This window comes from Motacilla alba, chromosome 10, assembly GCF_015832195.1.
Source record: "Motacilla alba alba isolate MOTALB_02 chromosome 10, Motacilla_alba_V1.0_pri, whole genome shotgun sequence".
Lineage (NCBI taxonomy): Eukaryota > Metazoa > Chordata > Aves > Passeriformes > Motacillidae > Motacilla > Motacilla alba.
This window is the reverse complement of record NC_052025.1, coordinates 11,476,409-11,502,544: the sequence shown is the minus strand read 5'-3', so window position 1 is coordinate 11,502,544 and position 26,136 is coordinate 11,476,409. Positions and strand designations below refer to the sequence as shown.

General features: G+C 38.6%; 1 protein-coding gene across 8 annotated transcripts in view; it reads right to left on the bottom strand.

Annotated features, from left to right (window-relative positions):
* The window catches only part of ADAMTSL3 (ADAMTS like 3), a 181,045-nt gene that overhangs the window by 91,759 nt on the left and 63,150 nt on the right, over positions 1-26,136 (bottom strand). For all 8 annotated transcript variants that reach the window (XR_005258135.1, XM_038147068.1, XM_038147065.1 and 5 more), the window contains exons 4-6: positions 13,555-13,682; positions 11,109-11,154; positions 3,969-4,205 (exon numbers count right to left, since the gene is read on the bottom strand). Coding sequence is in view for 7 of the 8 variants with exons in the window: in XM_038147068.1 (XP_038002996.1) it covers positions 3,969-4,205; positions 11,109-11,154; positions 13,555-13,682 (411 nt within the window). In the remaining variant the exon portion in view is untranslated. The remainder of the gene's footprint in view (positions 1-3,968; positions 4,206-11,108; positions 11,155-13,554; positions 13,683-26,136) is intronic.

The window sequence follows — 26,136 nt, the reverse complement described above, 5'->3', positions numbered from 1 at the left end:
GCAGCTGGAGCTCCCCACTCCCAGTTTTATGACCCCTGTCACACATGTGCAGTCACGTGAAGTTTTTCATTTGTAGCTCTGAGAGACAGAAAGTTTTGTTGGCTCTCCCTGAGTAGCTGCCAGTCTTTCCGGGCAGGGTCCAGCCTGCCAGCTCTGGTGCAGTAACACACAGACAGAGTACAGGCATCTACACAGGGCTTCCTTCATGCTCTGAAATGCACTTTACTCTATGCCTTTGCTAACTAGTGGTACCCAGGAGAGAATGCCAGATTTAGTATAACAGCTGGCCTGACACAGAGCTATCTCAAAATCAATTCTTCCTATGAATCACTCAAAGGCTAAAAAGAAGAAAAAAGGCAACACTGACCTTTTTTTTTGGTAATTTTTAAATATTAAAAAAATATCAAGAGCAAGTATTAATTTTGGAGGAAAAAAAGGTGATTTTTAAATAGCTATTCAAGAATTAACTACTCAGACTAACATGTTTTAGAAACATGTCTGCAGTAACACAGGATGGAAAGGAAACCTTCCTTTCTGAGTCTCTGCACACCGAACCTCCTGTGCATCTTGAGCAGTCCTTAAACATACTTACAGGCAAAAAAATGAATCTGCAGGAGCCAAAAGAGAAAGTACACAAAACAAACAGTTTGAGAAAGCAACTCTCAGGATAAAAGGAGTCAAGATTCAGAAGAAATTAATAACCTGCTATAATTTTAAGTTTAAAACACAAACAAAGCTTATTAAAAAAAAAAAAAAAAAAAAAAAAAAAAAAAAAAAAAAAAAAAGAAAAAGTGCAAGAGCCTTCCAAGAGCTTACAGAAACTGTTTTCAATGAAAACTCTGACAGATATTTACATCCAGCATAGAAGTGCTTTGGTGGTGAGTGATACCTACTGGCCATATGATGACATGTGACAGAAGAGAGCTAGCATGGCAGAAGTGAATGGCGCTCCCCTTGACATGTGGGATGTGTTCTGATGTCAGCTAAATTTATGCCATATGCTACAAGGCACAGTGTAGTGTCTGCCTTTTTTGGAACACAAACAACTTGCTGACACTAAATGGAAAGTTCACTGCAGGATTTACATCATCCTTGACCTAATTGTGACAGCCTAGGACAGAACTACTCAGGCTGCTCCTCAGGACTCCAGATTTTTTGGTTGATGCGTGTATTTGTTGTCCAAACATATTACTCCATATTAGGAAAATTATCACTGTAACCATTTCAGGTGCTGGCACAACTAACACCCCATTCTGCATTCTGGTAGAAAAAAAGCAGGTCTGCACAAATTAAAAACAAAACCCAAGAAGAGGCAGGGCCCCAAAGCAGGCAGAGTAACTGGGTAAATGTTGTCCACATATGTGTCTGACATGCAGATGTTTTTAAATGTCTCCACCCACAGCCAGATGGGCACAGCAGGAACACATTATATGAAAAAATGTTTAGGGAGTTATGCAGAGACTAGAAAAAATATCAGAAGTGTGAAAATCCTGGCAGTGAAGTTTTGACCTGTCCCCATTTAACACAACAGGCCCAGATATTTGGGTTGATAACAGAAGCAGGGCAGTAGCAAACTAAAACATGATCAAATGGTTTGACTGAGTTAAGCCTCAAGCAACCCCAAAATATCTTAATAATTTTCCCAATAAACCTTTCCCTGCTCCACCACCTTTAGATTTCACCTCCTGTAAAGCCTCACACCTATTCAGAGTGCAGCTTTGCCATCTCACAATTTTCTTTGATAGAGCTTATTTAGCTTGATTTGTTTGATAAGGGAAGTACAAAGGATCAGAACTGAAGCTGGAGAACAAAAACTCACCATCTTTGTAAATTCATATGTTGCCAAGGTGAGAGCTTGAACAAGAGGCAGAATTAGTGATGCAGCCCAGCTTAGCAGGAACCAGAACACAGACAAAAGTGATATTCACGTTGGGGAGGAGGGGAAGTTGAGTCAACTTCAAGACAATAAATGAGCAAAACCAGCACCAGTCTCCTTTAGAGAAAGTCTTTGGTCCTCCCAGTCACAGAAGTGAAGATCCCCACATCAGCAGTGTGATGTGCTCATTTAGATGAGTTAGCTATAAAAACACTTGCCAAGCAATTTGCTGGTGGTGCCAATTATATGTCAGAACCCACCAGACAGATCTTACAGCAACAATTGTGGAGAATCACGACTGTGCTGTCTCTCTTAAGAGCAGTTAACTAAATAACCATGTTTTTCTGGGAAAGATTAGGTGTCAATTCGTTTTCTTTTCCTGCTCAAACAGGAGCAGCACAAAGCTCTGCGTTGTTTTCTGAGGAAGACCCCACCTCCCACAGCCCCTTTCACAAGTAAGAAACCTTAAAATATTTTTTTGAAATTGAAAGAAATAATGAAGAATATAAAATTAGGAGACAGAGAAAAGAAATTGATTTTCCTCAACAGTGTAAGAGTTCCAGTTCCTGCTTCTGGAATGATTAATTTCTTCTCCACCACTTCATTTATTCTAAAAATTGATTATTTACATTTCCAAGCCTTTTACATGTTATATACACATAAATACTACAAAATTCTAAGAAGAAACATTGAAAGCAGCCCTTTTAAATATACCTCCCAACTGCTCTTCACAAAATTGGATCCACTCTGGTCAAAGAGAATTTTATGCCGTGTATGAGAGATGGAAGGTGTTTGAAGTCACTGTGGGAGACACTGGTACCCCCACAGCACCCTGAGCACAAGCCCTTGAAGAGCCCAGAGCTGCCTTAGATCCAGCCTGCCACTCGGGCTGCACTGGGCACAGACAGCAAAGGCATCTGTAAATGCACCTCCTAAAACAGGCTGGGCAACCCTCCTGGGTAGAAGCCTTTTTATTGGGACACGAAGCATCACTAAGAACATGGCACAAGAAATACATTATTCGGCAAGTGCTCCCTGAGTGTCTGGAGGTATATTCTATTTCCTACAGAGAGTAACAAACCCTGCTGGATCCCACTGAAGCACCATTGACAAATGAAGTCTCCCCGTGAGGAATTCTTCTGTTCCAGAGGCAGCAGATGCACCGTGTGTTGACACGACTGGCATCGGAACTGCAGCGTACACAGAAGTCACATAAAACCCACAGCAAGGTCCAGATCATATATTAATGCTGCTATAATCCATGCACCAGTCTTCTGCCAAATGTGTCAAATTTTCCTCTATAATAGAGCTATTTTTCTCACTGGGCCATATCCTGCATTTTTGAGTCACACACATTTTAGACATTTAACAGAGCAACAACCACTTGCAGAGAAAGAACACTAATTGCAATAACATGTCCATTCTCTATAAACTGCTCTGTTCATAAAACAGGTTTGCAATATTGCTTTGGTAATGAGACATGGGTAAGGCTAGCAAGCCTCAAATATTGTAACTCTCTGCTTTTACACTAACTGTATAAAGTCAATAGCATAACTAATAAATAATAAATATATCTAGAAATTTATATTGCCATTTAAAGACTCAAACAATCAGTTCATGCAACCACAACATATAGTCCCTCATCCATACAACAAGGCAGACCTATACACTCACATCTGCCATTATGGGCTGGATCCTATAAAATGTCCCATTTTCTCCTTAGCAGAGATTATATGAGACTCAAAAAACAAATAAAATGAAATGGAAGGCTCTGCAATTTCATCATGTCCTCACAGATATACTAAATTTTGGAAAGCTATAGCTACAATAACTAGGTTCATTAATTTTTACATGCATAAATAGAAGAGTGAATGAATTTTATAGATCTTTTATCTATATAGATAAATATCCATGGCTAAGGCAGTCAGGAAGTTCTGTGTCTTCTTGAAGGGCTGTTATCTACAATCCATTAATCAGGACTTCCAGATACATCTAAACTGATTAATAGAATGAAAAACAATCCCAAAACACCAACTGAAGGGCAAAGTGCCTCTCAGCAAAGACCCCATTTAGATTCACACCATGAACATACCTGGCAAATGCCACTGATGCACATATCCAAGGATTCAGTGTTGCAACGAGTACCATCTAGCACTTTTGGGGCAAGCTCCACAACCAAGTTCTTTCCCAGAGCTTGACATTTCAGGGCACAAGGTGCAGTAGGATCATTATACACAGGGATCCACTCGTAGAAGTGTCCCTGGTATTTGACATCATTGTAGGCAGAACACTGCTGTGCCCTAAAGTCACCAACATCTGAAGGGCAGTCCTGAAAACAAACAAACAAAAGGTTTTTTAAGCTAGGGAATACTTTGCATTTGCAGTAAAGTTATCTGATGAATAACACAGAAGATCTTCAGGCAGGCTTGGTTGAAGAACTGATCTGCTTTGACAAATACACCACACTACAAAGTTTTACTGTGTGTATTAAAAGAATTTATGTTGCTTAATCCATTGCTTTGAGTACCAGTACAGAATATCATGCATATTCCAGCAATAACAACATAACCGATATGAGAGGATAATTAAAAATTCTAATTTTTACACCAAGTAGTACAGTTAAATTCTGGTTCTATAGTAAGAATTGGCTTCTAAATGAATCTATATATTTCAAGTAACTACAAGGTGATATCTGATATTTAGTATTTCTCTTTTCAGTAGCTTTTCACACTATAGGATTTCTGAGGCCTCTATACTCATTCATCAGTTCATATGTCAGAGTAATGAAAAAGGTATTATGGCTACATATAAATAAAAAAATAAAATTTGTCTAATTAATTGTTTGATACTGCTGAAAAAAGCACAAGATTTAGGAGAAAACACCAGAACTTTCCATGCTTAGTCCTTTAGTCTAATTACAAAGCACCTTCACCTCATGGAAGCAGCAAGGCTTATTTTGTTGGAATAAAAGAAACTTCAAATTAGTAACAACTGATCCTGTATTTCCAGTTCTAATGAGACAGTTCCCTACCTTCTCCCACTCAGTGCCTCAGCAAGCACAGCAGAAAGACCAAATACAAGAAATGCTTGAAATATAACATTCTAAAATATTTTTTTCTACATAAAGCATTGCACCCAAACAATGATGTTAGCATTAAACTATAGTGACAGGAATGGAGATGAATAGTGATTGATTTGAAAATAACTTTGGTAAAGTACTGGCAAAGGAGTTACTGTGTCAAACAATTCCTCACTGCAGACTTCATTTGAAAGTATGTCCAGTGTCAAAGAGTCCATACGCCAGACTGAAAGAATATTCTTCCAAGAATTCCAACTGCACATATAAGCCAGATGTGGGGCTGATTTCAGTAAAGTTTTGTTTTCATTGGATGGAAGACTGAAAGATTGTGATGTGTCAGGCAAACTCATGGAACTCATTAGTAAGTATTAGTTAACAATACTGATCCCAAGCACAGTTTCAACCTTATCAGTGAGCTGAACCTTCCCTGAATAAAGCTGACAAAATAGCAAGTGCATGATAGAGGACTGGAGACTAAAATATACAGGAGAAAGTTTTGAATTTCTGTCCAATGCCCCCAGCAATATTGCACTCAGTCTGGGGTTTTTTTTTCACCGTGGCAAACAGTAGCCTAGAACTGTCTCTGAATTGGTTGTAATCTACATAAAATACCTTCTAAAAATCAGTATTCAATCTACTGGCCAACACATGGAGTTTTTGCAGCTGGGCACTGAACAATTTACTGAACTTTCCCAGCAAAACTTTACAGCTCTGTCTAATGCTACACCTTACAGTGACATTAATTTAGAATGATACTAACACATTTTGTATTATTTTTAATCTGGAATAATGCTAGTTTGAGACGTATTTTTTTGAAACTGTGCAATGGTGGAATAAGACACGGGGAGTATTTTACCTCTACAAAATCCCTCCAGTGAGAGCTTCTAGGAACATTGAGTAAATACTGTGAGAAGCCACACATATTTACTGCAGTGTCACTCCCCAGAAATTCACCAAGTTTGCACTGGTGTAAAGAGAGCAGAATTTTGGCTCTGACTTATCTGTCACCTCTCATTTTCCACAATAGCAAGTCTAAAAAGCAGAGAGGACCTTCAGAGATCATATGGATCCCATATGGTTCCCTCCCACCAATGCAAACAGAGGAGCAACTAAGGATCAAAAAATAAAAAGTGGACGTTCGATTCAGGTAAAGTTAAAAGCAGCATTTGGGGGCAGTGTCACTCAGCCATGCACATTACATTTTCATCACAAAGAATTAAAGAGCAATCTGTAGAACAGGCAGAGTGATGGCCTTCAGCTGAGCTCTGACAGGCTGCTGTTACAGTCCATTATCTCTGGGTGTTGATGCGATGCCAAGACACAAACACCACAAAGTCAGGATGTCAAGCTCATGGTTACTTGTATGTTTCTCATTGATTCAACACAATGCAGCTCCTTCCTTCCACTCGCCTCCTGGCTGCTTCAGAGCAAGTGAATTCTCATCTCCCTTATTCTCTTTTGGCATTTTCAAAGAACCCAAAGTGATTCTGGCAGCTCGATTCACATGCCAGCTCCACCTGCTTTATGTTTGAGCTCTGTGCAAAAGCAGGAGCATAAAAGGAGCATCACAGAGGGGTATCAAAGAGCTGAAATTATTATCATTTGCATTATATCAGAGTTTGGATGGCAACCAAGTCCAAATCCCAGTCTTCCAGGGAACGATAAATATTTGTGTAAAGAAAGGAGTTTAAAGAGAAAGACAACTAAGCACAGAATGAATGCAATCAAGACAACAAGAGGACTTGTAAACATCAGTTTAATTCCATTAGAGTGGTTTGGAAAAGTGAAAGGAGGTTTAAAAGATAGAAAGGAAAAGGCAGGGCAAGGATGTGACTAGTAGGCAAGGGTGAACCATGTTCAGGAAGCGAGCAGGGTCATAATATCAGACAATGATATGGGGGACCCAGCCCTCATCCTGTTTGTGTGTCTCTGGTTTTAATCTATTTCAGACATCACTTCATTCCACCATTCTCTCTTCCCTCTCAATATATCACATTTTTTCTTACTTGTTAATTTTTTTTGCTACTAATTTCAGGATTTCTCCAATTTCTTAATTTCAGCAATAGTTTTTCTATCCCATTCAATCCACTGAACCATGGCCAGGCCATTTGTAGGATCATACACTGCATAAGGAGCTGAAGACATATCTGTGAGGTCTAATACATGAAAATGTTGGCAAGAACAATCACACCCAGACTTTGCAGTGGAATGAAATGTATTTATGACATGACTTACGAACACATTAGACAGATCTGAAAAAGATGCTTTAGATATGACTACCATGAAGATTAAAAACACACACACGTACACACATATATATATTCCCTTTTTCTTTTTCTTTTTTTTTTTTGGTGACACACAATTAAAAACTACTGCATCCAAGGGCTAGCTTCTTATGAAGTGTATCTTTGAGCTTTGGCAATAAGCACCCTCAGCCTTTGAAAACAAAGCTGACCTGGGAAATCTGTATCTTTGTAGGCAATGTTCATGTACAAAATATGAAGGTTGCATCAGACCCTTTGACTCTTGCCAACAATTACTCCACTGAAAAAAGCACAAAAGAGAAGGCAAGAAAATTCCCAGTAAAAATGATGACACCAAAGCAAGTCTAGCCCTTTGTCTAGTTTTATTCTTTGAATCTCATTTTCTTGAAACCCAGCCAAAACTGATGAAGTCATTGTTTTGTTTTCTTTTTGAAATTAGCTTCAGGTTCCATGTTTTTCCTACACAATTTTCAGGCCACTTCTAAGCAGAATCAAGATACCTGAGCTGGAAACTACCCCAGCCGAGGGAGCCTTATGGTGCATCAGCATTGTAAATATAAACTAAATAAATGAACAGATTAGAAACTATGTAACTCAAAGTGAAATGTTATAGGCTAAAGAAGAGCCAGTACAGCCAAGATTTTCTGAACGAGGTAAATTACCTGCTTAAGTGGATGCTGGGACAGTTAAAGATAAATGTGTTGAACAAGTGTGAGCATTATCTGCATATAATAAAAGTTTACAGTGGAATTAAACATGGGGCTATCTTTTAAAAAATAGTGGGTTTTTTCTGACTGTAGAAGAATCACTCTGGCAAAAATATAAGTGCCTTTTTGGCACACAAGAATGTGAAATTTATGGGGAAATGGCCCAAATAACTTGTTCTGTGAATAGGACCCTAAAGGATTAACTTAAACACTTCCACACAGTGCACATCATAGCATTAGAATGTAACACTATATACAAAAATTGAAATTTAAAAAAAGGGGTGCAAGAAAGACTGAAAATCTCATTGAACAACATACAATGGATAGTTTATTTCTCAAAAATCTCTGTATGGAAGGCTGAAAGCATACATGCAGTTTTAGGAAATCATGCATCTGGCATCTCAGTTATGATAGAAAGATAAGCAGGCTATACATGCACCTTAATCTTAGCAATTATTTTGTTGTTAAGACCTTGAATTAATTTTTTGATTGAAATATCACTAATATTATTCTGGAACTATGCTTGAGTTCAATGAACTTACTACTATTCTGTTACAAATCCACATGAAACCAATTTTCTGGTAAAATGATTCTTGTTCTTTTCATTAAAATGACACACATATTAAGTTGTGCTTCATTTGTACTCCCCAGTATAGATGTTAGGGGTGTAATGTATCACGTAGCAAAATTACATTTGCAGACAGCTTTACACTGTGTATTTATACCAAATGTCTCATGTGGTTACCAGTAATACCTATTAATACGGAAAGAAGCTAGTATAAACTCTTAATTTTCAAACTAAAATTTCACTCCTAAAGTGAGAAGCCTTGATTAGAAATAATGCTTTTGGGAAAATTATATAATTTGAAACTAAACTGGCCTAGTAGTCTCGGGTTTACATTAAGTGTAAGGTCCTGTTTCAAGGTTAACTCAGATCTAACATGGGGTTTGAATTCAGGGATGCCAATTTCAGAGATCAACTCTATTAACAGTGGAAATCTCATTAAATATATTTTTCTCAGGAGTTCTTCATTATCTAACCCATAATCTAGGAAAAACCATTCCTGAGAAATTCTGACTGTATCTGAACTGAAATGGGAACCTGATCCCTTTCAGACATGCCCCAAAAGCAGAACTGTAAAGGCAGTTTCCTGTCTGGAAATTAACATTTGAATCATCATAAATTCAAACAGATTCACATACAAGGCGCCTGCCACTTATCGCTTTAAAATAAGTCCTAAAGTTAAAAAACAGGCTCCAGTGACTTCAGATAAATTCTCTGGGAGTTCAGAGAGGATATGAGAATCATCTTAATTTTCTCTATGATGAAGCATAAAGCGCCATCATTTCCATTAGATTTCTACTGCATAAATCTTGAAATGAACAGCGTCCACAGCTTTTCTAAAATACAATAGATATCCTAAAAGCATATAGACCTGCGCATGACAGCAAGAAACATGCCCAGATTGACCTCACCACCCTCCCTTCTCCATGCCCTGGGCAGTTCCCCTGGCCTGGTGCTGGAGGAGCAAGGGGCACTGGGGTGACCTCTCTGTATTCCTGCAGGAAGCTGCAGTGCAGGGGATCCAGCACTCAGAGGTGTGTTACTGTGCACCATGCAAATGTCTGTCTGTGCATACAAAGAGACATTTGGATGGGCAGTGGAGCGCTCAGGGACAGTTTGTTCATTGCTTACATCCTGACTGGCTGCAAGTTACCAAGTTATCACACAGATTTTAAACATCAGGGTATTTTTGCAGGTAGCATTTTTATTTATGAGCTCATGCACCAAGCCGCTGGGCCTTTTCTTCTGAAAGGGCAAGGGACAGGGTTTGTCTCCAGAATCTGATTTCTGCATGCACTGGGACCGATTCATTTATCACTTCCCCTTGTTCTGCCAGCAGGAACTGCGGCTGCTGGGGTGGGAAATCCATCCAGCACTGAGCAGTGGAGTGTAGAGCTACTCAAGGTGTGAGCAAGCCTTGTTCTCGAGGAGGGCAGGAGCCAACTGGCACAGCAGACTCTGTAGGTGTGGCAAACTGAGAAGCAGGAATGGGCAGTTCTCCTAGGAGATGCACTGATTCAATATTTACTGGGCAACTTCCAGCGTCAGGCCTCTTACAGAGAACATGTCACACTCCACAGCTGCCTGCTCCTGGCAAAAATTATGGGATTGGTAATGGCTGAGTATCACTTGAGCTTACACACCTTCGGGCACAACTCAACCCACAGGAAAATCAGGCCTCACCTTTTAGTATTATTATTAATTATTATATTTAGTATATTATTAATTACTTATCTGCCTGCTGGCTTTCCTGGAATAGGAGATGTGACTGTCCCACTGTACTGTGGGGTAAGCCAGGCAAGGGGTGAGTGCAGACCAAAACCACCCTGCATGACTTTGCTTGCACATATCTTATGGCAGGCCTGTGGTACCACGAAGTCCTGCCTGAGCTGCTCACCTTGGGCAGCCTAGACCCAGGCTGAAGGGCAGCAGCTGTTTAAACAGCACAAAGCACAACTACAAATCAGTGGCACACGAGTCAGGAGGTTTGCTGTACGTGAATGGTTTTCATAAAACGTGTCTATAAAATGAAATGGGATTGCATCACAGCAACAGCAAGTGTACAGTGAAAAGTCCAGCTTCACAGTCACGTGGACATTGTCTGTGCCAGCACACCTAAATGTGCATGTTTTTGCACACAGACATATAAAGATCTGGGTTTAGGCAAACAGAGGGAATATAAGGAGTAATTATCCTATTTAAGATCTGAAAGGGACCAGGTACTCTTTGTTCACGTGAAGAGAGTCACCATATCACTAATGATCACAAATGGTCCAGAGCTCAGTTTAATGCTTCATCTACAAGACAGCAGCCCCAGGAAAACCACTTGCTAGTTTAAGATGAGAATTGATCTGTTAATCCTCCAAAATGTGTAACTCTCCTAATAAATGATATAAAACATTCTGAATCACAATTGGCACTATAATTTCAAAAGAAAATGTCCATTTGGGAAGTCTAAATTTGAGACCTCATGGTGTCATGCAGACTGAAATGTTTAAAAACTATAATAATGATGGAAAGAAAATTATGCACCATAAGGTTTTAAATAAGAAACAGCATTTTTTAAACTTTAACACATTTTTTGAATGAGTAAAACAGGATTAAAGGCCAGACTCACATTACTACTGCAGGTTTTGTATCGAATATTCCGACCTTCACAGTTCCTAAAAAAAAAAAAAAAAAAAAAAAGAGTAAAAATAGTTACACTGTATAATAGCAAAACACAACCTTGCCTGTTTTACAGCTAGTTATTCTCTCAAAAATTAGACTTTTATTGCTACTGCCCTACCATAATCTGGACTCAAAATACAAGGTTTAAATACAAAGGGGATCTGGGTACTCAGCTTTACACTGCTGTCTCTCCTCAGCAAAGAACGTGTGACTTTCCCTGTAAGCCCAATTTACTGCAAACCTTATGAAAAACACATTTATTTTGTGAAAAAGAAATCTCTAAGCCTGCTCTATGCTGATTGCAACCAAGTTATTTCTAATAAACAGGATGTGACCTAGAGGAGGAGAAGAACATTAGAATATCTGATTCATAATTTTAAATTAAACTGAATTCTCGTGGACTGCATGCAAATGTGCCCAATGCTTGTGAATCCTGGCATCCAGGCAATTCAGATCCTCAGTCTGTTGTTAGTAGCTGAAATAAAAGGCATGTAATAGAGTCATGGTTATTTACTGTGGTCTCATAAATCTGGGGAGGCTGGGTTTCACACTTTTTTTAAAGATACACTCTGCCAAACTTCTCAATAACAAACCAGCACTTTTGCACAGTGTAAGATATTCTTCTATGTTAAAAATGGCAATATCAAGACTTTGAAAGAACTTAAAACATATTTCAAATGACTGGACAAGAAATTATAATTAGAGATTTCTCTAAAATCAGGAACAGTGTTTTGGAATAATTCCTTCATACCAAAAAGATATGCCTTCTGTTAAAGAATGTGTGAACATATAACTGATAATTTACATCTCTTTGATTAAATTTTCTTCTTCTTGCATGAAAATAACAATTTTTTTAAATAATGTCTGAGAGAGACTGAAAAATGGCATTTGAAAAGGAAAAAAAATGGATGTCTGAAGCAAGAGCTCAACTCAGCTGAAGGTACAACTGTTAAAGTTCAAGGTCTTTCAAGTTTCAAATTTCCAATCTTTTGCAAGACTTACTGCATCACAACATGCAAATTAAAAATGTTTATGATACACACAAATGTGAAAACTTTGTTTCACAATTGTGTGTTTCCCGGACATCACCACAAAAAATTCAAACACAGAAAAAACCTTTTAAACTATGCATTTGTCAAGGTATGGAAAACACATGTTTTTCACGGGGGAACACATTAAAAATATTAATAAAACCACAGTGGAATTTATACTGCAACAATTTATTGAGCTTGTTTCACAGTCCCTAACACATTGGGAGAATATCAAGGCTTCTTGCTGGAACTATTACTTTTCTCCAAGATCTTTGTGCAATTATTCACTAAAAGAAACAGGCAGTGCTTTAATCAATCACCTTTAGCTCTGTATTTCATACAGTTTGCCCTTAAGTAGCACATCACACTCCAAGATTTCTTTAAGAAAAAGTGACTTCCTGGCTGATACTGCATTCAACCAAATAAAAAAGTAAACGCAATCATCAGTTTTAAAAACGTTTAAGAATAATTCAAGTGAAACAGGCAATTATGGATGCCAGCACAGATGCCTCAAAGCTGGCTGGGATCTTTTCTTGTCTGACTACAGGCCTAGTGCATCACTCCCACTCTAAGGATTGTACCAACAAGTCCTACATTAGTCCAGTTTTACCACCGAGATAAAAGGCTTTCAGTGCATATATTCTTCTCTTCAAGTCACACCAAGACTTACACATGAAAACATGAAGCTACCAGGACCATTGCATGGGAAGAAGGGACAGGGAGGAATCAGAGAATTGATTTGGTTGGAAAAGATCTCTAAGATCATCGAGCCCAGCCTGTGACTCAACACCACCATGTCACTTTAGGCCGTGGCACTGAATGCCACTCCTTCCTTAAACACTGCCAGGAACAGCAACTGCACTGCCTTCCTGGAGGACCCATTCCAGTGCCTAATCATCTTTCTGAGAGGAAATTCATCCTAACATCTAACCTGAATCTCCCTTGGTGCAATTTGAGACTATGGCCTCAGCCTCCTGTCCTTCCTTCCCTAACAGAAAGCAGCATTTGATAGAGCCATGTGAGCAGCAGGCACTTGAGCATTATGTCAAGTCATGTCCAAGTGCAGGCTAATTTGTACACAGGTAACTCACCATTTGATCTGTATTACAGTGAAAGGGACTCCCCTCTCTATTTGACCATACCAAATAAATAATTCCTGCCATTCCACAGTTGTATTTCATAACACATTAAAGGTCAGAGTCCAAGCCTAAGTTGTCTATTACAAACATGTATTAAAAGCAGTATTTATAACACTTGCTCTATCTTACACAGCACTTAGTCTCAGAAACAGAAGGAATCAGAAGAGGATTGGAAATGTGCCAGAGCTGTAGTAGAACCCCCACACACCAGCATGTGGCTTACCTGCCATTTAGGCATCTCCTCAGAGAGTAGGAGGCTCCCCCTCCACAGGTCCGTGAGCAATCACTCCAGGCCCCCCAGGCATCCCAGGAATCATCCTTATCTTCATCTGAGCGGGTAGTTCTGGAGTTCTAAAGGAAAAGAAAAGAAGATGGAAAGGAGAAAAAAAAAATAATTGTTTGGAGTATGTTTTATTGCTTGGCATTGATAGTACCAATTATACTTTGCTGCTTATTTACCATATTTCAAATTTAGTGTTTTAATGCACAATAATTATATGGGGGAAAAGCAGAGCCTTTGAAGATCCAGTGTATATGATGTGTTGCCTCCTGCCAAAGCAGTGCTGTGCCCAAACATGCTGCTGTTCCCAACTCCTCTATGCCCAACTTGCTGTGTAGGAACTAAACAGTCTCAAGCACAAAGCCAAGGCGTCATGTTCAAACACATGATGGGCCTGTTACAGTAGAACTAAGATTTTTAGAATCCTATATTACACTCAGCTTAAGATTAAAACACCAATTTCTCAAACCACCACGGTGCTAGTTTGCACATAAAAATACCACTAACATAAAGTAATGGCTTTTGGCATCATTATGAAAGTCAGATTGTGCATAAGAGTGAGGCAGTGAGTAATTTTTCTCAGGTGGCAGAGAATATTGACCAATATTTACTCTGCCCCAAAAGAATCACCACTCAGAGAACATGACAATTTAATTCAAACTTTAAGAAAACAACTATTTCCAGCCAATTTTTTATTCTCATTGACTTCAGTGCTCAGCTTGTCAAAAAAAAAAACAACAAAAAAACGAATTGTTTATTAGAGGGTAAGCATCTCTATTTGAACACTGAATTGCAGAAGTTGGTCTAAAAACATCAGTGGCTTTTTAACTTTCTTGCTCTTATAAATTTACAAATTTTACAACTGCTTACCGAAAGCACTTTTTAAAGCATTAAAAGCAGTCTTAGGCCAATCTACCATTCCAAAAACGATAGACCCCAGCTCTGCCAAGATCCCTGAGGAATTTTCACACTGATGTTGGGTTTACTTTATATCAGAAGCCAAGTCTGAAATGTCTGACACTGAAAATGGAACCAACTGCCTTCAGTCTTGACAGAAAAAAAGCTCAGCACTTCCCAACAAGTCACTTGGCACATGAAAATAAATCAAGATGAACAAGAAGGTCACTTCTTTCAAATTTATAGGTGCTAAATTAGTTTGTTCTCTGAAAGTCCAAAGCAGATGATTGGGTTTTAGCATGTTGAGGAATGGCTAAACTTGTGATATTAAAAAAGCAACACATGCCACTCTTTTTTACAATAGCTAGTTTCTTTTGACAAAGCAGTGACAATGCCTAAAATAATCCTAACTTCATCATTGTATTAAAACCAGCCACATGATATTAACAGACAGAGTGTCATCCAAAGCTCTAAACAAAGTCCAGTTGTTCACTTCCCAAACTGCTTTGATAAAAGCCATTGTTCTGAACTGTATCTAATTAAAAAGCTGTAAATACTATGGCGATCAAAGCAGAACTTTATGCCAACAAAGCCTTCTTTAGAATCATTGACTAATTCAGTGCCCACAGTGTTGATTTAAGCTCCAGCTAGTTCAAGCTATTTGTCCCATGGGAAAGAGTTAAAAGCAGCTTGCACTGACTTAGTAATTTACTACCAAAATAATATTGATTTACTAGCTGTCTGGTTTCATAAACTCTACACATTACATTTGTCTTCACCATGGTACTAAATTGAAGTAAAATAAAGAAAAGATCACCAACATCATGATTTACACCAACAAAGCATTGGAAACTCATTTAGGAATTAAATAGAGAGCTAATTGCAATTGGACACAGAAGAATATTATTGTACGTCAGGACTGCATTCCCAGCTTGCTTGACTTCAGTTTTTCATGTCTTTGTTGTCTTCAGTCATAATTCTAACACGGTTCAGCAGTGAAAAAACTGAACCATATTAGATAGTTTTTCCTTTAGTGCCTTAATTTTGCAACAGATGAAGTACAATGCATATATTTTGCACGTTCATTGTGGAAGTATTTATGTACCAGCACAAACGTAAATGTGTGCATGGACATGCACATGTGCACCCATGATGCTACATGATGAAGACACAAGTGCTGTAGTGAATCCAGATAAAATACCTTAAACCAGCTATAAACACAACCTAGATTGTTTGCTGCTCTTTACCTAGAGCTGGATGGGAAAACACCTCACTGGGAGAGCTGTACCACATGTGAACACAGGGTTAAATGCAAACATTGCAGTCAGAGCAACAGCTAAGAACCTATACAAAGTTTCTGCAGAAATCCAGTGTATATCATAAAGGTAGACTCAAAATATTTCATCCCAATCTAAGTCATTTTGAAAGAAAAAAACATCACAACACTGAACATGGACCTGGACAATGATTATTTGAATCAGGAGGTCAGAGAAAATAAACTCTTGAGTTTTGAAGCACTTAGTGACATAGACAGAGCCTCAAAGACCAAGATGACAGCTTGCCAAGGCTTCCTCGAGGTCTGAGGGCCAGTGATGTGCAATCTGAGGTCTGTGCTGACAACCCTTAAGTGACAGAGACAGTGCTGTCCACAGAGAATTTTACTGGAGTGTGGCACTGGTAGATTTGAACAGAGGAGAAAGTGTTAGTGCCAGTTTCCCTTCTTCTGTCCAGGGCTCTGTTTTTGCTTCTGTCACATATGAGCACATACTGTACCACCATGTTCTGCAAATTATTAGTGTGCATGAGTTCTCAGGCCATATTCCCCTTGCAACCTACTACCCAAAGTAACCCAGTACAGCAGAGGTGGGCACTGAGGTAAAATAAATGAAATCCAGATGCTAACAGGGCTGATCACTGCTCCAGAACAAGGGGATTTTTACTGTCACTTGTAGCACCCAGTAAATAACAATAGCTACATTGACACACATTACAAAAATCAAACACTGTGCTTTCAGATGAAGAAAAAAAGATTATTTGGCCAAACTTTTGTTTGGCTGTTATGAAGGATGACATAATTGTCTTGAATTTGGTCATGCAGACTTCAAAGGAGAAGTGGTGCCAGAGAACGAAGGTCAGTTTGTGCAGTTTTATTATTATTCAGACAACTATTACATAAGGCTTGGATATGTAAATGTTTAGCATTCAGTGTAACAAAGATTCGGCTTCTCAACAGAAATGCCCTGATACCTTAAATGTTTGTTTTTTCAGAGTTTTTAGCATACAATTTTTCCTTAAACACAAACACAAGGCAAGCCCATAGTATTTGACACAAGAGTTACAGCAGCAGTGTGTGCAGTGAGAGAAATGCAGAGACCTGGCACACAGATTCTTCTGCCAGAGTCCCCAGGTGACAGTCCTTGCGCCATGCACACACCAACACAAATCCTGCCCTGTGACAGCCCCTAAGCACCTCCCTGGGGCAAGGTGCCCAGCTCTGTCAGCCTCTAGAAGAGATTTAGTGCAAGCTCTGGGCAGCAGATGCAGCAGTGGTACACAGACCCCCCCTGGGGCTGGATGGATACACAGAAATTCAAACAGGTTAAAGTGACGTGACCCAGAAAATAAGTCTCTGTCAATTCAAGCAAGGACTTGAATATGGAGGAATATTTACCAATACACCTGCTATTATGCCAATGTCACTGCAGCTCTCTGGGTGGCTGTGCTTTTGTTTTTCTCACAGCTGCTTACTAAACTGGTTTGTATTAATTCACTATGGTTTGCCAAATTCTAAAAGAAAATCACCAAAAGGAGTGGCACAGTTATAGCATATTGCTATTTAATAATGCATTTCTTATAATTAAATATGGAATTTAGGTTTTTCAGATTAAACTCATCCAAGGGAAGGAATCTGTTGAAGGGTATAAACACCTCTTCTGTACCACTGAAGGCCTAAATTAAGCAACACCCAAAGTTCAGTGCTGGCCCTTCTCCCAGGAGTGAATTTCATCCTTGATGGTGTTTTGAAAAGAGATGAAGCATTTCCTTTGCTTCTTCCCACTCTCACAATCCATAAATACTATTAACACTGTCCTGACTTTCAGCCTCCTCCAATGCACAAGGCGATTCTGCTCTTCACTAATCTTCCTGTGCAGCACTGCTCTGTGCCATTTGCTTCCCCTTATACCTGCAACAGCTCCAAAGAGAGGTAGCACAAGGAATTATGGCACTGAAGGGAACATATCCTGCCTGAGTAGCTCGGTGATGCATTTCCCAGATCCCTGTTTCCAGACACTGCACTTGGTGGAAGAGGTATCAAATTGCAGTGATGACTGTATCCATGAGCAGGAAAGAACAAGTATTTACCTGCAATAATCACTGGATGTGCTATTCAGCCTCAGAACTGTATCCTTCCCTTTTAACTCTGGCTGTTATGTCTAGAGCTTTGAAACAAGCTACACTAGAAATCTCTTTCACTGCTAAGGTCACATACAAAAATGATTTACACCTCTATTTTGTATTCTAAGTGAGGTGCAGAATGCAGATTACAGATCTAGGAAAAGCTATTTCACTTGTGGCAGCGACTAAATAGAACAGTCAAAACATATTTCCAGACAAACAAGAATTATTAATAAAAGATCTTGCATTAAATGGTTTTAGCCTAAAAACTCCTCTTGTTTCCTTAAAACAGGTTTCAAGACATTTCCTGGTATAATTCTACTATTGTTGAGTGCATTATATATTACCTAATTGTGCACTGTATATGTCATTGAATTTAATAAATCTTTTACTTCTATATACCAAAGTAAATTATGTATTACTCTGTATGTTAAAAAGAACGGATCTGGAATTTTTAAAACCCGAAAAAAAAACAATGCATCATTATTTTAGATTGATAAAAAACACCTGGGAGTAAATACAGCTATTTTAAGCAGATGTTTAGAATTATTTAGTTTTTAAATTGTTAACATTGTTAACATTTAAATTGTTACATTACCTGTTCCTTGCACTTGGCCTCAGCACTGCAAACTCACTGTGAAATGGAACCTGTGCCCCATAATAACAAGAGCATTTCAGAAACACAAGCTGGTAAAGCTCAGTAACAAGGTGAATCACCAGCAAGGAATCGGCCAAAAGGCAAATGATGGACTTATTGAGCTACATGAAAACACACATCTGGGCGCTCAGATGGACTTTAGACCTCTCAGTGTTGAATTCTGCAAGTTATTTTCCTTCTACAGAAGTTTTGAATAAATTCAAATTTTGGAGAATAAAGCATGCACAAGTGTCACACACAGGAAATATTTACAGCATAATTCATTTTCATACTAAACTGAAGGCGAATCTCAGCGTGTTTTTCAGGGTTATACTGCATCCAGATTTTTTCCGTTGTCAGAGTGTTGCAAAACTTCATATTGACAGCACAGGCCTGCTCTGCAGGAGTTGTCAGGACAGAGCTGGAGGTTTTGGCAGGTGGAACAGGGATACTTGAGGCTTTTGGCATCCAGGAAGGGATGAAATGTTGCTTGGCTGTTTGGCACCTATGAGCTAGTTGAGGCTTTTGGCACCGAAAAGAGTCTGTATCCCCTCCTTCCTTCTTTGTGAGCAGTAACAGAGGGAACATGGAATTTGTGGGCATGGAGAAGAAATCGTGGACCCCTCCATAACCAGCCCAAGCAGAAAGCAACTGCACAACAATACCTGTCACCTACAGCTCTTTCTGCATCTAACTGCTAAGGACAGCACCTACATGTTCCTGCTAAAAGGAATCGGTATTGAAGTTCTTAAAGCATAATTAAGTTGCTATTTTTCAATTTCTGAGTTAATTACATTGTTCAGATGGGTTTACAAAAACTCCGCACAAATTCTATTTTAGTCTATTTTATTGACAGATTTGGTGACCTCCATCAGAGTCCCAGGGTACCTTTTCATTCCATTGCTGACTTTGACAAGAGAAGCACTTGCCTCTGGCCTTTCTGAACAACAGCAAACTGGTTTACTTTCTTGGATGATATTCCATAAATTATTATTTTGACAGAAAAACCCTAGAAAAGAGAGGTTAAAAACCCTGATAAGCACATCCTGCAGGTACTGGTGCATCACATCACTGGCAATGCAGCTGAAAAATTAGACTCAGTTGCCCAGGTTTACATTCATGCTTGCCCAACCAGAGCCACATAAGCCCTGCATCTGCTTATCTGCAGTGGTGAATATTGTCCCATATTCACCAGCACTAGAACGTAGAGAAGATGCTCTCCGGAAAACAGGGAGGAAGGCTATTCACTACCCTTGGTGATAGTCAGGGAGGCAGACCAAGTCTCTAATCAGCTTTTAGGTCCAACCACCCAGGACAGCTGCCCAGGATGAAAAATATGAAAACCTTGTCCCTGAGTTTCCAGCATTTAATTGCCTTCTAAGATTAAACGGTTCATGTGACTACGTAGATGGAAATGCTTAATTCTGAACTCTCAATACAGATTCATTCCTCTGAATCTGCCCCATCTGAAAGGGAAACTACACTGAGAAATGTTCAGCATCACTCCAATTCCCTCCATTTCTAAGTGGTCTGAAGAATCAGAACTTGAAGATTTGCACATGTGGCTGGCAAACAGCTCCAAAGTCACAGACAAACAGAGGTTCTGAAAGGAAACATAACCAATAAACCATATAAATTGTAGCACACTCTGCCCATTTGCTCAGTAGCCAGCCTGAGGCAAACACTTGGCAGAGCTTGGAAGAGAGATAAAGGCAGAATTTTAAAATGGGCAAAAAAAAGAAGGAATTGAGTGCTTTAAAAAGTTTGTGAGAAACATTATATTCTTTTTTGAAAAACCATTGATTATATTAACTTTCCCAATGAAGAACTTAGAATTTATATCTTAGAATGTTAAAAAACTTCTAAATTATCACCAATTAGAAAGCATTCTCCTCAATATAATATTAAAATACTCAGCCCTTGCATGTAGTTGTGCGAAGAAAACTTGGCACAGACACAACAAGAGCTTTTAAAGGTTATGCATTATGTCCATTTCACAGATGAAAATCTAACCTCAGGAAGAAGGATGAAGTGCTTTGTGAGTGTAGCACAGCTGAGAATTTTATCTCAGTGCCCAAAGGCAGATTTTCATGTACCTTGTAGAGCTCTTCCATCTCCTGTTTTGCAACTCTAAACATTGCCCTCTCCAATGTGGGTATGCACAGTAGGTACAAAGTGTGAGGGGGAAGACAATCTCCAAGACATTTGGATATGTTAATTATCTCTGGGCCTACTTAAAAATTTGCATTAACACCAGTCCATATATTTCCTGGAGTTCATAAAACAGTAATAATACATGAAAGATTTACTGAATGCATACTCAAAATTTGCACCTGGATACAGTGGGTTTTTCCACCTTCACACAGCACACCACATGTTCCCCATCCAGCACAAACAGTGTGACAGGTCAGCCAGAGTCCAACATGCAGAATGCCTCAGGTGAATAATAGAAAAAGAGATTCCAATTTCTGGGAAGTATATCTGGCATTATTTTTTTTGAATTAACTTATTAAATATATTTGCAAACATCCAAATGAAGGTTCTTTTAAATGCTTTACCATGCAATTTTTAAAACTGGTCTCACTTCAGCACATGCAGTGGAAAAATAAGAGTAACATGGATGAAAATGTGGGCATTATGTCTGTGAGAGGAGAGGACCATCAGCTTTTAAACATCACACAGGGGCACATTGGGGCCACTGTCAAATATGCAAAATCTTTCCTGCTGATGCTTATTTTTCTGGGTTTTTTTTTCCATATTCTGATGCCATATGAAATTGCAATCCTACTTCTGTTATTATGTATTTCCAGTGCTGTTAAACAATGCTTTCCAGTAAAAAAAAACAAAAAAACAGTACAAACAAAAAGAATTCCTGTGCATTTCTCCTGAGGGTCAGGCAGCTATCATAGACCCATCTCCTTTTGATAAAATTCCTGCACTGGTTCTTGATGTGCTCATTTGGTGGGGACCCACTTGGCAGTATTTGAGGAAGTCATTCCAGGCTAAGGAGAGCTATGGCAGGAATGCTGTCAGTGACTGAACCTCTAGACTAAAATCAGCCAGGCAGAAAACTTACAGTCCACTGTAAGAGAAAAGTGACAGGGGAGAGATTGGGGGACTTGTTTCTCAGCCTACAGGAGAGCCGTAAGAGCCACAACCACCATCAAAATCTCTCCTGCTGATTTGTGTGGTCCAGGTGGCCTTTGCCCAGATTACCACAGCAAACTGAAGTATGGGAAAGGCTGTTCTGCTCCCATGAATGCTCACACTACCCGAGTGTACTCCCCCCCTACAACAGACTGGCATAATGGCACCACTTGCTCACACAACCCTTTTAATTATTGTATTATGCTGAACTTGTTGAAGGGATGATTTTCCAAGACTCTTGTGTACAAAACTTACAGGCAGGTTATGGAAAAGTAAGTCAAGAGGGAGTGTGGGCATTTAAAATTACATATTGTGCATGCTATTTCCTTAACAGTTTATAACATTATAAACAAGCTTTATTCCATCACAGTGACACATGAGGCATTTGACTTAAAGCAATACCTTAAAAACCATCACTTAAAAATACACAAGTCATTGACATTTACGTACAGAACCTTCATACACATGATTTTGAAAGAAAAGTTATGTTTTCACTATTTGGTTACAACTTTTTTTTTTTTTAATTGTTTTTTAGGAAAATATTTAGAGCATTTACAATGAAAAAACCCACTGCAACCAATCCTTTTTCTCAGAAAAAAATTACTGCACCTCTAACTTTTAAAAGAGCCCCAGTACATACATTTTAAAAATTTGTTTAAAATAATTTTCCTAACTTGAGACACTGTCTGCCAAGTCCCTGCTAGAAGCAAAATTTAATGGCTAACTGCCAAGCCTATGCATAAAAGGAGTTTATAGGGGAAATACTGACAGAAGAATAAACTGTAGCAAGAGCAGCCAGTGTAGGAAAGTCTTTCTTGTGCATTTTGTCTATCCATAATCTGCAATATTCATAACCCTGGATATTGGGATATTGCACTCCTGCCTGCCTCAATTTCATACCAGGATTATCCATAGGGCCAGACCAATAATTTGATTATAGGTATTTATACCCTGTCACCGAGACAAGGCATCCAAACTCCTCATTTGTGAACAAGTGATTCTTCTCAAGTCTTCTGCCTCTCCCTGCTATTTAATACTACATGTAGCACTTTTAATGGTAATATTTCTATAAACATAATGCAAAACAGATCACAGACCATAAGCAGATACAGCAGGCAACAGAAAAAATGTCAAAAGGAAAAATATTAAATCCATCTTGTTAGATGACAGCAATTATATGAATCCTAATTTCTATTTCTGTAAATGGAGACAAAATCACTTCTGAATTTCAAAGGAATTTTTTAGGTTAATGTATTTTTTAAGGTAGGTATCACTTTTTCAAAAGCCATTTTAAATTAATATATTGAAGGGGAAGATTTACTAATCCTATAACTGAAAAGCAGTCTGACTAAAATTCTGCCCAAAGTAACTCTAAAACTTGCCAGCCTGATCATGGTGCCTCTCTACTGTGGCATAAATCAAATTTAGCCAGATGAGTTTTCTTCTCAGAGAAAGCAGTTCTTGCCCCTCTAGCCATGAGCTGATCTTTGGGTGATATTAGGCAAGGCATAACTGATCCAAAATCAAAATGTCAGTGTTTCTCTGCTCCACTGGCTCCAGCTGATTTCCTGCCTTTGAAGAACAGTTTCATTCATTGTTTGGAAGGGATTCCTTTACACAGCGCAGCCTGTCTTGAAAATGTTGGGAACCTTCCTTGGTGGGCACCTGCACCAGTCAAACAGATCCTTAGGCTGCTTCTGCTCTACCAGAGGTGTAACTTCTGTTTGATCTCTGCTTATTCACAGTCAAAAGCTTTACCAATTCTGAAATCTCAAGCTTCCTCCAGCTATGTTGCCTCACAAGCAGCAAAACACGTTTAAATTTGTCAGGAAGGGTTTGTGGGATTTTTTTGAGCTAATTTAAAAAAAACCAACACAAAACCAAAAATAAAATTCTCCTGGCTAAATCTTATCTACAGAAGACCTCAATATTCAGAAGTTCTGAGGGCAGCTTTCGGATATAACTTATGTACAGGTTTAAAAAAGACTGTTGCGGAGAGAAAGAAAAAAAAAAAGGTCCATGTGCAGAGAACAGTTTCCCAGAAATGTATTTTATGTGGGATTAAAAATGTAATATTCTCTTGTCATTCTTTTCCACTTTAAGTCAAATAAAATATAATCCACTGAAACTCATTTGATATCTGGTGAATAGTTTTCCTTTTATTGATTTTCTAGCTTCCAGCTTGGGGAGAAAAAAAACCTGTCTAGGGAACAGTTACAATGGCAGCACAGGTCTAGGTCCAATTCCCAAAGAAGCAAAAGAAAAAGCCACTGACTTCAAAAAAAGGAAGATGAGGGCTTAATTACACATGTGGGGTAAAGGCATATTTCCTCATTTGGAAAAATGTTAGCACAACTTGCTTTCTCTTCTGTGTCCAAGTTCCTGGCTTTTAATTCTCCAAAGACAGAATTATCCAATGAATAGCATTCATGGGAGAAAAAGACAATTTCATCTATCTTGAGTTGACTCTGATTCCGTTCCAGATCTCTACTACTGTGTGTGTTTCACCACAGTATCTTTAGCACTCGGCACAGGGCAGCAGGCCTGGATGTGGAATATTAGCATGACTCTTTCCATATCTGTTCAGTGCCAGTGTTTCCTATTATCAGTCCAATATTTTATGGTTATTGTATTAGCTTCCCAGCAGTACCTTCTCAAGTTCTGTAGCCTGAAACCTCCATTAACAGATGCTAAATACAATAGTTGTTTTTCACTTTTAGATCTTGTGAAAGCCCATAAAAATGAGTGGTCAGTTTGTCCAATTTTCTGAAGAAATTTTCCAAGATTTGAATGGGCAACATATAAAACCACTAAAAATACTCTTGGCAGCTCATTCATTTGGATTGTGTTCCTTCTGCCAAGCCAACTAATGAATAGCTTATTCCAAGATAGGACTTCCGCATGAATTTTTTGTAGCAAAGGTAAGAATATCTATTTATAAAATTCCCTGGTTGCTTGTATTTGAAGGGTTGGAAGAAGGGAGGAGTTTGGGGGGGATTTTGGGGGTTCTGGATTTTCTTATTAGCATTTGTACTTAAGGAAAATTTCTGTAAATAAATTAACCAATAAATTCCCTTTTTATTTTTAATTCTGCTATGTACTCCAGTAAATGAAAGATAACCAAACTATCAATGTCAGACACTTAGAGAATAAAGCTTTATATAAAAGCCATTGAATCTGATGGAAAGTATCTCACTACTTGGTTGAGTTTTGTACAGGACCTACAAGAACCCCTGAATTCCATGTCAGATACAGCCAAACTACAGATGGGGATGTGATTTCTTGTACATATGGGCAGATAAAGATCAAAGAAGAGGGAAAAAATCTCCTACATACTTTTCTCAGCTTTATTTCTTTTACCAGTCTCGCCTAGCTATAAAGTATTTGTTTAGACTCTGGAATTATGCTTCTTTAAATACCCTTAAAAAAGATCCACTTAAGAATACATTTTTATGCACACACACACAGAGATTTTAAATGGTGTTTTTTCCAACATCTTTAGCATAGCAAAGTTCCTCTTTTTTGGCATGAAACAGGGAGATATCTTTTATGTCTTTTCCCATATTCCATATACAAATTGATTTTGAAAGCCTGAAACAACTTCCTGCTTGGTTGCACACATTTTTTCCACTGAAATATATAAAGCTGAATTAATTAAGTGAAGCTTTCCAGAGAGCTAGGAGATCAATGAGCTGTGCAGTCCACAACACACAGTTAACAGATTTTATGCGAGTTTATCCACTGTCAAATTTCAAACACTTTTAAATGTTCCACATTTTATGGCATTACTTATTTCTCTTCTTAAAATAGATCCTCAAAAGAGGCCTTTTTTTCCTTAAGAAAAGGTCTTTTCACCATTTATCAGTCAACCCAACGACCACAACATAATTAGTTTATCATATTTATCTCTCTGAGCCCAAAGGCAGATAAGCACCTGTATTTTTCCTCACTGATGCACTACATCTCTAAATTCCATAGTTCTTCCATGCATATCATTCAACGCTATTAAAAATTATCTGAGTAGCAACTTGTGGGTTGAAAAATAAAGAACAAGCTTCTTAGCCTTTGTAGAGATGACAACTAGCTAATGGTAGAAGTATAAATTTGGCCTGTGATCTCATTCTCCTTTCCCCTTTGTATGTTCAAAGCCACAGCAGCAGCTAGATAAGAATAACAAACAGTAAGGGAAGCTAGCTACAACAATAGGGAAATGCTGGGTTTGGAAGGCTTTGCAATCCTGGTCAACAAATAGATTTATAAACAAGCTGAACAAATATCCACCAGGAACAGCTCACTTGGATTTGATCCTGCCTGGAAGCCAAGTATAGACCAGAGTGTCTTCCAGAGCTGTTCTCCCCTTGATCTGTACCAGATACTGTGGTGGAGGAGAAGGGCCAAGGCACAGCTACTCTGAAGAAGCAATCAGGATTCAGAACACCAAAGTAACA